General features: G+C 38.0%; 1 protein-coding gene across 1 annotated transcript in view; it reads right to left on the reverse strand.

Moving 5' to 3' along the window:
• Positions 1 to 13,460, reverse strand: part of UNC13C (unc-13 homolog C) — a 559,379-nt gene that overhangs the window by 60,651 nt on the left and 485,268 nt on the right. Inside the window, exon 29 of the mRNA XM_078079321.1 lies at positions 3,746 to 3,893. Within this exon, the coding sequence (XP_077935447.1) occupies positions 3,746 to 3,893 (148 nt within the window). The remainder of the gene's footprint in view (positions 1 to 3,745; positions 3,894 to 13,460) is intronic.

The following is a 13,460-nucleotide window of genomic DNA, read 5'->3' on the forward strand; positions in this document are numbered from 1 at the left end:
CCGTTTCTTAATCTGAGAAGTATGGATAATGTTACTGGCCTCAGAGGATTATTGAAATGAACTGCATAGTGGTAGACAACTTACTTGCTACATAGTATTGCTCAGCAGTTTAGTAACCTTATCTGACACTTGCCATTTCTACTTTGGGAAAGGATTCAGCATACTCCGAACCATAGCACATCGCCACTCCTATTAATTTGTGTAAAGCTTTTTGACTGGACTGAAAAGCCTCATCCAGCTTTGAATGTTATCAGACCAACTGCAACATCTGAAGAGCCAAATGTCATAAATTCTCAATTTTTCCCCTGCGTTACTAAAACATACTAACATCCCCTCTTAGAAGGCAGTGCTAGCTGGCCCAGGGATAAAACAGTGGCATAAAATCTTTTGGATAGGATTCTGGATCTCTGATTACCTCTGAAAGGCTTATCAGCTAAAATGAGAAACTATTTCTGACTGTGCTGTCCAGTCAGTATTAAATTGAAGATGGCCCAAGTGGATTTTAATATTACTTCCCCACATAAGCTGAGGTCATTAAAATGACCAAAAGGATCTGATTTTTTAAATAAGCAGGGACTCAAAGATGTTGCTCATAAAAAGTTAATAGGACAGATCATAGACTAAAATGTGAATTTTGTTTTAAAAGCAAAATATTTTTTCCTAATAAAACTAAGCTGTAGGGCACCTGGGTGGCTCAGTTGGTTAAGCGACTGCCTTTGGCTCAGGTCATGATCCTGGAGTCCCTGGATCAAGTCCCGCATCAGGCTCCCTGCTCGGTGAGGAGCCTGCTTCTCCCTCTAACCCTCCCCCCTCTCATGTACTCTCTCTCTAATAAATAAATCTTAAAAAAAAAAAAAAAAAAAAACTAAGCTGTGGATGTTCTTGACATAATGGGATTTTAAAATTAAGAGCACAAGTAGATACTTTCCTGGACAGTTTCTATATATAGAATACCTTCCTCTTTTTAACCACCTCATGACTCAGTTTACCCAACTGGCCTTTCTGCCTTTCCTGTCTTCTCAAGTTAAAACTTTCCCTCTTCTGACATGACCTACATTACAACATTTCTCACTTTTCAGTCTAGTAATAAAAGCGGGGTGGCCTGATCTGGGCATTACTGCCATTTCGAGCCAGATAAATTTTTGTTGTAGGAAGTTTTTTTGTGCACCATAGATATTTAGCAACTTCCCTGGTCTCCACTCACTAGTGACCAGTAACATGACCACCACTCCCAGATACAACAACCAAAACTCTCCAGATACTGCCAAATGTCCTTAAGGAACCAAATTACCCCTGCAGGAGAATTGCCATATAAGAGCAACTAGTATATATAACAACATGTTCAGTTTTGAATATATGCCTCAATGTATGAAACTTCATTCAGAGGTGATACTTAGTAAATATATATAAAGTGAATGCAGAATAAGATGGTGCTTTATTGCAGTTCATTGCTAGGATAATAAACATCTTATTCTTATAAAATGAACCATCAGTTTCCTTGAGGACTTAATACTTCTATACCCATTTTGGATTGGCTTATTTCCCAATATTTGGAATAGAAAGAGAAAGAGAAGACAGTGTTTTTCTAAACTGATAGTTCTCACTTGAACTCTGTGGTTCATAAATTTCTAATGGGACTCAATCCCTAGGAGTTTTTTTTTTCCTTTTTTTTTAATTATGAAAGATGTATCTAAATTTGTTCCAAAACAAAGAAGGAAATCAAGGTGAAAATGGGAAAGAAAGGAGCAAAGGGAAAAGAGAGAGGAGGAAAAGAAGTGAGCAAGATACAGTAGGTTATTCTATACTTATAAGACCCATTTATGACAAAGTTGAATTAAACAATTTTGGTTTTGATTTTGACATCATTTGCTTTTTTTTAACCCTTCTATTTCTGTAACAATTTTTAAGCATATACAAAGTGAAATGTTGTTAGTCACATATCACAAAGAGAACATCTGGGTAACCATCACCAACCAGGTCAAGATACAGCAAACTGCCAATCCCTCCGAGGTCCTTAGTCCCTACTTCCCAGAGAGGGCTGCTCTCTTTACTTTGTAGAAATCCTTTCCTTGCTATGTGTTGTCATTTTACTGTGTATCCCTGAACACTGCAGTTTAGGTTTTGGGATTTTTATACATTTAATCATTCAGTATATATTCTTTAGTATCTGGTTGCTTTTACTGAACATTTTGTTTGTTCTGATTCATCCATGTTGTGTGTAACTGTAGCTTGTGTAGGTTTAGAGTTCTATAGGATCTCATTGTATGACTATGCCACAATTTATTTGACTAATCAACTGTATAATGGACATTTTTTTTTCTTAGTAAATTTTCTTATGTGTGTCTTCTGGTGCACATACACACGTTTCTTTTGGATTCACACCTAGGAGTTGAATTGCTAGGTCATAGGGAAGGCAAATCTTCAACTTTAGTAAATAATACCAAACTGTTTTCCCATTTATCCTCACACCAAAACTGATACACATAACGTAGTTTTGTGTGCTGTGACAATCTATGCTAGAAGATGGGCTATGTGTGTGTGTACACACACGTACACCTATAAAAGCAAAACGAAGGTTTCATACACTCAAATTTTCTGGGAATAAAACTGCAACTCTCTATGATGCATTAGAATTACATTCAACCCCTCTTGAGCTCAACTCTTTTTTCCCTTCTCAAAATATCCCAAGAGGTAACCTGGGTTAGCATAGCACATGGAAAGGAATATTTGTAGCATTTAATTGGGCACTCTCAGAGACCACAGTGTTAAGGACAGGCGAAGGACCCACCTAGCACATACCTCGGTATTACAGGCAAAGCATCTACCTTTGATGTAGTTAGAAAAGTTCAAATATCCATGAAGAAACACAGACAAGTTTGGAGCATTTTCATCACAGGAACAGAAAAATCTGTATGCTTTCTTTTCTGAGGCTTCTTCATGAATGGAGACAGTGTCCTCATACTCATTTTTATTACTTCCGTGATGCAATTTATTATGTTCTAGAGTTTGAGCCTGCATTTGGCTCTTTGTGACTCATACTGACAGTTTCAATAATCTCTCAGAAATGCCTGAATTAAATGCATATAATTACCAAAATATGATAAATCACAAAGCAACTTGAAAGATAGGCTGCTTACCAGTAATATCCTAAAAGCTTATGAGGTGAGAAGTTTGCCACATGAAACAAATCCGACTTTCCAATAAAATGCTTTCCTCTTGGTCCATTTCAAAGTAACAGTTAAAATGTCTTTCATGTAAAATTATAGTAAAATGAGATTTCTCTTCTGGAAACCCCAGAGCAGGAGATTTTACATTTAAAGTCAAGATTTGGGAATTATTATCATCCTTTGGAAGTTACCAAGAGCAGCAAACACTGCATCCATACACCGAATTGAAGAGACTATCACAGCCATGGATATTCTAGTAAAACTTAGTAAAACTAAATTCATAAAAACTAAAACTAGGTTTTACTAAATTTTATGAAGTTAGAATCACCAAGAGTCAACCACTCCATACAGTTTTAGTATTAGGCATATCCTAGTGTTATTGAAATTATTTATAAAATTGTAATTCATGAGGGCTAAAATATTTTGATAATTTTCTATTAAAGTTTAAATAATCTGCAATTCTTATTGATGGTTTAATTTATTGTAGTAAAAATTATTAATAGTATTTATAATAATTCTTATGTTGAATTTTAGTTGTGTTCAGCTTACTCTATTCTCACATCCAGTGTGTTACTTACTCTGTGAGGTCTGAGTGTCTATGAATTTCTTTATCAAGGCATCAGTAGTTTGGGTATAAAGACTGAGAGCATATCTCAGAGACTGAAGATCTGGGCTTTTCTCCAAGAAATTCTTTTTCAGGCCATTTCCTCCTGCATGAAAGTATTGCTAAAAAGAAAAAAAAAAATAACATAAGCAGAAGGATTTAGAAGGAAGTATCAAAGGAAGATTTTATTGCCATAATAGTGACACTCAAATGGAATGATACAATACGATCAATGTGAAATAGTGACAAAAGGATAGTCCTGACGCTTTCCCATTACTAAGTCATAACCCTGTCATTCAGGTCCCCTGTCTCTGAACTGACGCTTTACATCACAGACCCTAGATCCTTGAAGCTTAAGGTTTTTCTCTCATTCAAAACTTTAGTTAAGCATATGGGATCGTGAAGATGCAGCAGTGGCTTACAGAATGACAGGTGTAGATAACAATTGTCAACTTGGTTATTGGCTTGTTTCTAGAACATAAAATATATCCAGGGTTGTCAAAATTTCACAAAGAAGGTAGTACCTGGGTCACATATTATCCAGATACTAGCTTGCGATTCTAGGCCGGGCGCCTGCGCTTGCTGCTCCATTCTCCCCTGAACACACAATAGTGCCAGATACAGACCAACCTGAGGATGCAGAGTGGTCTTTGGAAATCCGACATCCCCTGAACCTTGTGTCTGATGAATGTAATAAAACATAGGGATTTTTTTGATATTATTACCCAATAAACTCAAAACATTACAATATCTATAGCTAAGATACTAGAGAAGATACATGCTGTTTAATAATAAATACAGTCATTGAGGGATGTTAGCATTTTTCATGCTGCAAGTATTATGTGCAGATATCACTTGGAAAGCAGAATATATACAAATATGTGACAGAACTAAGGATATTTTTTTTCCCCAACCATTTATAGATGGTAACATCTATAAATCTCTTACAGTGTACTGTTAGGTTTAGGTAAATGGTTCTCCGTCTCTCCCTCTACTGACTATACTAAACTATACACCCACTGCAACCTGAGTTGCTTTGATCTAGGATTCTCACAGAATGATGTATTTTGAGAAAGCTCAACGAATGATTCTGATACACTCTCCTAACTGGGTATGTGTCATCCCTTTATCCCACTCATTAAAAATTTCTGCGGTAAAAGAATTCAATGAATTGAAAACTCATAATTATCTTACTTTTCTCCCTTATTCAAGGGGAGATGCAGAAAAATATTCTGGGCATTTGTAGGCAGCTGAGTGCGCTTTCACAGAGTGTAAAGTAGAGAAGATTCAGGGCATAAGCCAGAGAAAGTAGATAATGGGCATAGAATTTGCAAAAAGACTGCTACCACTCCAGACACCCTCCCCAAGTAGAAAAACCTCTAGTCACTTAAAAGTGCCTTTACTGATTCTAGCTGGGTGCATTGTGAAAACATAAGCTGTGCCAAAAGCAATCTATGTTTATGAAAAGGAGGCATAGAAAAATGGCAAAAGCCTGGTCCTTTTGAGAAATGATGAAAGAAAATGCTTAAAATTGCCCCTACACCTTGATCTTCCAAAAAAAAAAATGTTACTTTCACATGCAGAAAGTAGTTATTGAGGACTACAAGTCCAGAATTGTTTCAGGTGCCCCGGTGGATCAAAAAAGGTGAAAGCTCCTTATTCATGAAACGATATGATAATTAAGGTGGAAACTATTAAATGGATGTATTGAGAGGGGAAGGTTCAGCTTGGATTTGACTGTTTCCCTAGAGGAATGGAAGGGTGCTCTCTGGAGGTCTGTTTATATAATGAACCAAGGAGGCATCAGATGAAATAACTCACCCTCATTGTATAGTGTAGCAGTGAGATAAACTGAACCAGGAATGGGCATGATCTCTGGGCATGTGTAGGAACACATTCTGCTTCTCAAATTTTTTCAGACAAGCCCCATTCTTATCAAACCTGAGTACAAGTGCTAGAAGATTATGATAAAAAGAAATACAAGAAAAACTAGAAGCAGCACCTAAAATGATGTTTTGCCATCTCTCGGGACTATGGAGAGTTGTCAGGAAAAATTGCGACAGACTTTGAAATGGACCAAAAAGATTAGTGGGTGTTCTGCCTAGTGTGCCTGTCTGGGTTATCTTTGTTTTTCATTGTCTTTGAGCTATTTAAAACTCTGCAAATGATAGAAAACGGATAATCATGTAAATGACTCTTGTCCATAGAAATGCAAATTATTTCTGGTGGGATGCAACTGATTATTCTGTGGATAGATCCTTTTTGCTTCCATTTGTAAGTTGATTTCAGCTTTCCTTATTGCTTATCCTTCTGTGTGGTTCTTGGAGTTCTCCGATAAGCTAGTTGTAAGACCTTACTGGTGACTTCATTAATTGATGAGTTAAATAACATTTTTGCCAAGTTTTATAACTGCGGGAATGTCACAATCCTACTCTACTCTAAAAACTGTTCGTTAATGGTGTACATAAAGCAGCATGGTGACAGCATTCACAAGGACGGGCACTGTTTTTACCGTGCGGTTTGTGAGGCTAGACCTATGGGATCACACTGACAACAGCATCAGTGGTGGGGTCTGCCTTCCTGCCTGTTCTCTCTGCCTCTGTCCCTTAACAAATGTTTATTAAACTTGTATTGTAAACCAGACCTGGTGCTGAATGCCAAGGATATGAAGCCAAAGGGGTGCAGAGGCTGTTCTCAAAGGGATTATGATCTAGTTGGAAATGTCACCAAAATGTCAATGAAGGACTCCAATAATGTTGCAGGTCTAAGAAAAATAATTGGAAAATACAGATACTGGGGGCGGCAAACATTTCTATTGGGGAAGGAGTCTGTAAAGCCTTCCAAAGAGGTATCATCTTTGGTGTTTATCAGTTTTTTAGCACTGCCATTTTTAAAATCAGCAGCCACTAGATCATCTGCTACAGTGGAAGAGAGAAAGAGGACAATCCCACATATGTAACCAAGGGAAACTGTGGGAGTCCCAGCTCTACTTAAGAAGAATTGAAGTGGTGGTTCTCATAATATAGTTCCTTCGTGCTGTTACTCTGTTCTCATCACGAAACTTGGGGGGCTTGGGAGCCATGAGTTGCCTCTAAGTAGTAGAGGACCTAGAGAAGTTGAGATGACTTAGTACCCCTAAAGATTCACAAGGCTCGTTAACAGGTGAAAGGCTCTGAGACCCACTGTGGTAAAGAAATCTGCTTAACCTTTCATTAACATACCTGCTTCTTAAAATTATTTGGCTTCAGGACACCTATCACATACATCTATTAATACTCTGGGGGACTGAAGTGTTCCATGGGATATGATTTAGGAAATCCTAGGAGAGAATAAGGTGAATAGACTTCATAGAATGGAGATATTTCTAAGATGGAAGAAGAGAACTAGAGTCAGGCTCTGAAGGCCTAGACTGTGTATTTATTCTTGAACCCTCACAATTATATAGGAGAACATGTTTTTACTACCAAGATATTATTTTGTAGGCCTCTGGGACATGGGAAACAACCATGAAGTGAAAACATAAAACAAGGAATGAGTTTGTTCCCAGGTAAAGCCTAAGCCCCGGCCCCCCCTAGAGTTTTTGGTTATGATATTGAACTGACTTGACTTCCTCCTTTGTAGCCATAGGGTATTATGAGTCATTCCTCTAAAGGCTCTAGCAGGATCGTAAGTGAACAGCAGAAGATGCGATGCCTGAGGGCAGAAATGATGCTTTTGTCTCTTAAGTGCATTGTATAATAGGAGATGTTGCAAGATGAACCCTGGACAGAAGGTAGCAATTTTCGGAGAGAAAACAAGTTGCAAGATCCTAAGGATGAAAGCTCCCATTCAGTGAGCACAGATAAATAACACATGCCCCAGGCTCCTAACTCAGAGAGCAGAGATGACTTGTATGGTTATGCAAATGCAAACTCGATGAAAATGCTACTTTACAGAACCCTTTCAGGAGAACATGGGTCTGTTTATCTCACTGGCACAGATAATAAGAAAGGGGCTGCACTAATGGCATGCACCCTGGCAGTTGGAGATTTCACATTCAGTTTTGATCTGCAAGAGCCTCTGAAGAAGCAGGAGAGTAGAATTTGTATTTTGCTGAGGCTTAGGTCTGAAGGATATAAATAGGAGGCTGTTGTGTGGGAGTGAATGTCTTAGCTATTAAATAAGCCCCGCCAGTGACAGCTCAGTACAGCTTAGTTGATCTCCCTTCATTATAGTAAGCATTGGGAGGGGGATTATATGCTAGAGGAGAATTTGTGTATATGGGGTTTTAAAGCCTTCTAGATGTTTCCCTTATGCATGTAAAAAGTGGATGTTTCCCCATTGGTTCTAAGCAAACAAACACAAACACAAACGGGACTCAGTTTCACGTTGTTTCTCTGCAACCAGCAGTGTAAACCAAGAACCTCCAGTTTAATCTATTCTGATGTTTAGATTAATACAAATTAGCAGAAAACAACTGGCAAAATAAATTAGCACTAGCCATTTTCTTCCAAGAAAGGCATTTTTAATCAGAGAACTGTGAACAAGTTGGCTGTTCACAGCTGTGAAGGGTAAGGATGTCAGCTGGATGTCATTCTCTCTACCCTTGGCCCTGTCCTGGCTGATATTTTCACCACAGACTTGGACAAAGGCAGAAAGCAGGTTTCTAAAATGTAGAGTTGAGCCAAAGCTTGATGTTATTACTTTGAATGACAGAATGTGGCTTCAGAAAAAGTCTTGGCAGCCTGAAATCATGGGTCAACATTTACAGGATGGGATGACAAAAAAAAGGGAAAGGCCTATATTCATGATAAAAAGTTTACTGCAGAGTATGGAATGGGGGTGACCTGGCTTAATATCAGTAAAATTTTAAAAGCCATAATGCTTCATTTCTTTTCTCAGGTTTCATATGATTTAATAAAGTGATGGGGCAGCTATCAAAGATAATGAATTCTGATCATGTATTAACATACATAGATAGGTCAAGACGAAGGGTGTGATAGAGCAACAACATTCTCTGCTGATCAGAACATATCTGAAATATTAGGATCATTATAAATTTACTCCCAGACTTCATCATTTATAAGAAATATGAAAAAGTGGAGGGCATCCAAAGGTAGAGGGCCAGGATTTTGTAAGGTCTAGAAGGCATGTCATTCAATAAATGGCTGCAGATAAACTGGGGAGGCATGATAGCTTTCTTCAATGTATGAAAGGCTATCATGTGGAAAGGAAGTAGAATTATTTTTCAAAGGACAGAAGGACCAAGGCAGCACTAAAAGTACCAAGGAAACAGATCCTGGTTTGATACAAAGATAACGTTTCCGGTGATAAAGTGCATCTTAAAAATTGAAGCTGCTACTTGTGAGTTAGTGAGGTCCCATCACTTGCCATTATTAAGTGGTGGCCATTTGACTATAGGCCAACAACATTGTAGATGACATTGTAGATGAGCAGGAAAGGGGAGCTATTGGGTTATGTTTCCAATTCTGAGATTTTAGAATCTTTTTCACCTCTTTGACTCTGTGCTTTTTACTTTAAAATGTGTGAGAAAATGTAAATTCACACTCTTTCCTCTATGCAATGTGATCTGTGCATAGGTTATGTAACCCCAGAGAATATCAGTCCATTCATTTGGAGAATGGGAGCAGAGACATCTACCCTGCCTGACTCTGGTACTGTAATGATGAGATGAATTATTACTCCATCTGGAAGAGCTCTGTGAACTATGGAGTTCTTTCTACTTGTGAGAAGATATGCTTAATAGGCAGACTAACTGCCCAAACTCGAACCCTGCTTTGTTTCCTAAGCACCAGCCCCTGTCTCCAGCAACATACTAGCTATTTATTTCTACGTTCCTGCCACCATATCTAACTTCAACATAGCAGTAGAAAAACAGCCTCTTACCTGATTTGCCACTTTTTCTCAGTGGAACCATGTTTTCCATCCTCTCAGTTGAAACTTCTCAGTCACCTCACCCTTGCCCCAATTTGGGTTGCTCCCCAGTGACGCTCCCCTTCTTGTGTCATTCATACCGTCTTTCACTTCTATTCCTCAAGCCAGCCCCCTAGTGATCGCCCTCATCCTCTTAGGCATTAAATAACTGTAACTGATCTGACTAAATCTTCAACTATCCCATGCATTTTGCACATTTCTGCAAGATTTCCATTGCTAAAATGGCACTTTGAGTATGCCACATATTTACAAAATCATCAATGGCTCATCTTTTATGGAACACACTGAGGGTGCAAAAGGATCTTTGTACTTTCACCCCAACCATTTCCTGAAACCTCATTTTACATGGCTTCACTATCCAAACCTCCAGTTAAATCCAGACCAGTGCATTGAGTAGTTTTGTCACTGACTCCCAGGCCTCTGGTCTCATGCCTTTCCATGATGAAATCCTTTTCCCCTGATTATGTTCAAGTCATGAATCTTCCTCCAAGAAAAACTCTTGTAAGAGTTTCCTATCCAGCCTGTGAACTCCCATCTGTCCTTGAAGACCACTCCTCGAGCTTTTCCGGATTCCCTGAGCTCCCTGGTTGCTCCCTCTTCTGAATCCTGACCACTTTTTATCTGTGCCCCTTAACTGGCATCTGTATCACCTGTTACATAGCTGACACTGTTTTCTTGTAAGTTAACATGTATCATTATCTAAATTTTAATGTGCCTTTTTCATCTTTTAATCTGGATTAGAAACTCCTTGGAAAAACAAAAAAAAAACAAAATAGTACTGCTACCCAGAGGAGAGTCTCAGGGAGCACTCAAGAATCCTACAGAGTTTGTGTCCTTATAGAGAAAGGATGCTGAGCACCGAAAACCAAAAGGCCAGAGGGCAAAGCCATAAGGATTTTAGACTATTGCTTGGAGCAGAGTCAGATTTAATAGTTAGCCTCACTGAGAGAGAATGAAGGGATTAGGAAAGGTGGGGGAAAAAAAGCAAACAAACCCCCCCCAAAAACCTGACTTATCTTGGGTTTAACGGTAGAAAGAGGCTCATCCAAAATAAACTAGTTTTCAGGTGATTTGATAGTTGCATTTGTAAAGAGCTTTCTGTAGGACAGGGACTGTTTTAATTGTTTTACATGTGATAACTCATTTAATTTTCTAACAATAATTCCTTAAACCCTGTTATTCCCATAGGAGTGGACAGTGATTTACACACTCCAGTTTCATTCTCTCTTAATCACTTACTATCCTGATACTCCAGTCATTGCCAGTGGCATCATTCCCCATGTGGTTCCAAATACTTTATTTACATCCATATTCTGAAATTTGCAAAGGCTTCCACCCCAATACAGAGAGAGATACACTGGATTTAGTCATGTAAGGGTGGGTTGTAAGGAATGTTGTTATTATATCTGAATAGAGGTTGAAAGAGCCATTTATAAGTATTTTCTTTATTATATTCTTCATAAAACTACAAAAATTAAAGTACTTCAGACTTTGGTTGTGATTTGTGAGGAAAAAAAGAGTACTGCCAAATTAAAAATCAGTATAAATACTGTCTGCATGCTTAGCAAGCCATTCTTTTTATAGTCCCAATAAAAATTCTAAATTCCTCTAATTCTTTAAATTTGTCATATATTTGAAGAACTTTTACAATCTATTTTTACTGACTGATGGGAACATGCTAATGTTTCTTTACAAGTTTGCAGGAAGAATTTTCTTCTTGGTTTCATACACTATTTTGGTAGCTATTTCCCGTCACCACATATTTTCTTCTTTCCAATATCTATATCATATTTTTGGAAAATCCATGCAATTTATTTTGCAAATTTAGATATAATCTGCCCTTAACAACTAAGGTTTACTTCTTTTTTTTTTTTTTAGGAATTACTTGATAAATATTTTAGAAATTATTTTCTACCACAGCCGGAGTCCTCTTTTTATATATATCAGATCAGAATATGCTACTCTCTCCCTTTGACCTTGTGCAAGTGTCAGCATTTTGGCTCCAATCCAATGTTCCTCTTTTATTCCCTACAATACTCAACTAGTCGTGATCTGTTCCTCTGCACTAAACGACTTGAAGCTTTCCGACTGACCTACCTCTCCTCGCATTTCACTCGAGCTTTTCCAAGCCTACAATGACTTCCCCCACCCCTTGCTTTTCCCCGTTACAGCCTCTTTATAAATCCCCAAACTTCCCTCTTCACGAAGCTTTCCCCTAGACACTCAGAATACATTACCCTCTCTGCACTCTTCAGCACTTTGTCCACACCTCTTATTTTATCAGTTGTAGTGGTCTAGGTTCCTAAGTCTACAGAAAGATCTCTCTTCTCTTCAGCCATCTCCTCATTGCCCACCATATTTTCTATGTACAAGTAAGCTCGCAAGTAATGATTTTTGAAATGCAATAATCCAAACTAGGTAAGTTATTTTGCTCTTCTCATGAGCAGCTGAATTTTAAATAATGCAAAAACTATACTTATAATGATAAAAAAAGATGCTAAGAAGCAGCCACCAAAATTGCCTCATGAATAGCAGGATGGGGTAGGACCTCAGTCAGGGGTAAGAGCCTCAGAGGCGTAACATCACATATCTTGCTATTTGTCTAGAATCCAAATGATCAGAAATGGTGCTATCTAGGATTAAATAAGTAATAAGTAAATTCCAAAGCTATATTTGAATAGATATTCATACTTAGTCCAAATTCTCTCCTTTATACCAAGCAATTCAAATTTCTAGAATGCCCTAATTCACATGGTTATTGTTTTTAGGGAAATCTCTGTATTGTCCCTACATGATGTCAAACATGTGCAACATATATTGTGGAGTGTCATGTTTGGGTCCAAAGAACAAATGTCCTGGGGCAATTTGGAAGGTTGGGCAAAAATAAAACCAGCCAGCTTTTTTTTCTAGGTTTTTCAATTTTCCAACTTCAGCAGAAAGTAGCCTGAGGATTGTTTAAGACTTAAGAATTTCCTTAAGCTCTTGGGATTCATGCTCAGGTCAAGAGTAGCTGTTGTTGGAAAAAGACTCCTGCTTTTCTTCGAAAGAAATCCATATTTCAGGGAATCCATAGCAGTCCTGAATCTTCCTGGGACATGGGTCTGAGACTCAAGAGCTCAGTGAGGACTCCTTCAAACTAGGGTTTCCCTACTGGCCTCTCAGCTTTCACATACTGATTAAATTTTTGGCTATCTGCCTCACAGCTGTCACCATTATATTTTCATTTTCAAATACCACTCATTTGGCTGCTTGTTGGCAGGTGAATGAATGAAATGTGTCACAGTCCACTCACACTAGCTGTAGCAGATCACTGTCATTTCTGACACTTGTGCCATAGTTCCCCCTTTTGACTTATAATTGAAACCACATGAGACCGGTATGACAAAATAGTCTAGTCCAATTAAAATTTTAGTATTTAAGAGAGTATTTTCATCAATACTTTTGTAGGGGTTGAAAGATTTTAAAGCATCTTTGGAAAATTATCTAAATAACTGAAATCTGGTATTTTAATCTAGAAATAACTAATCTCTCTGAAGAAATATTATCCATTTTGGCCTGCTGTATTTCATCAACACTTTGTTAACAGTTAGTGAAATAACATGATGTAGAAGCAAGGACAGTGATTTTAGGTTTTGGAGTCCTTTCTCAGCTCTGCCAATTACCAGTAGCTCTCTGCCCTTTGACAGTAACTTAAACCTGCTCAGCCTCCCTTGTTTAATCTATAAAATGTGAATGATCACTCTTGACACACCTAA

Source organism: Halichoerus grypus, chromosome 8, assembly GCF_964656455.1.
Source record: "Halichoerus grypus chromosome 8, mHalGry1.hap1.1, whole genome shotgun sequence".
Lineage (NCBI taxonomy): Eukaryota > Metazoa > Chordata > Mammalia > Carnivora > Phocidae > Halichoerus > Halichoerus grypus.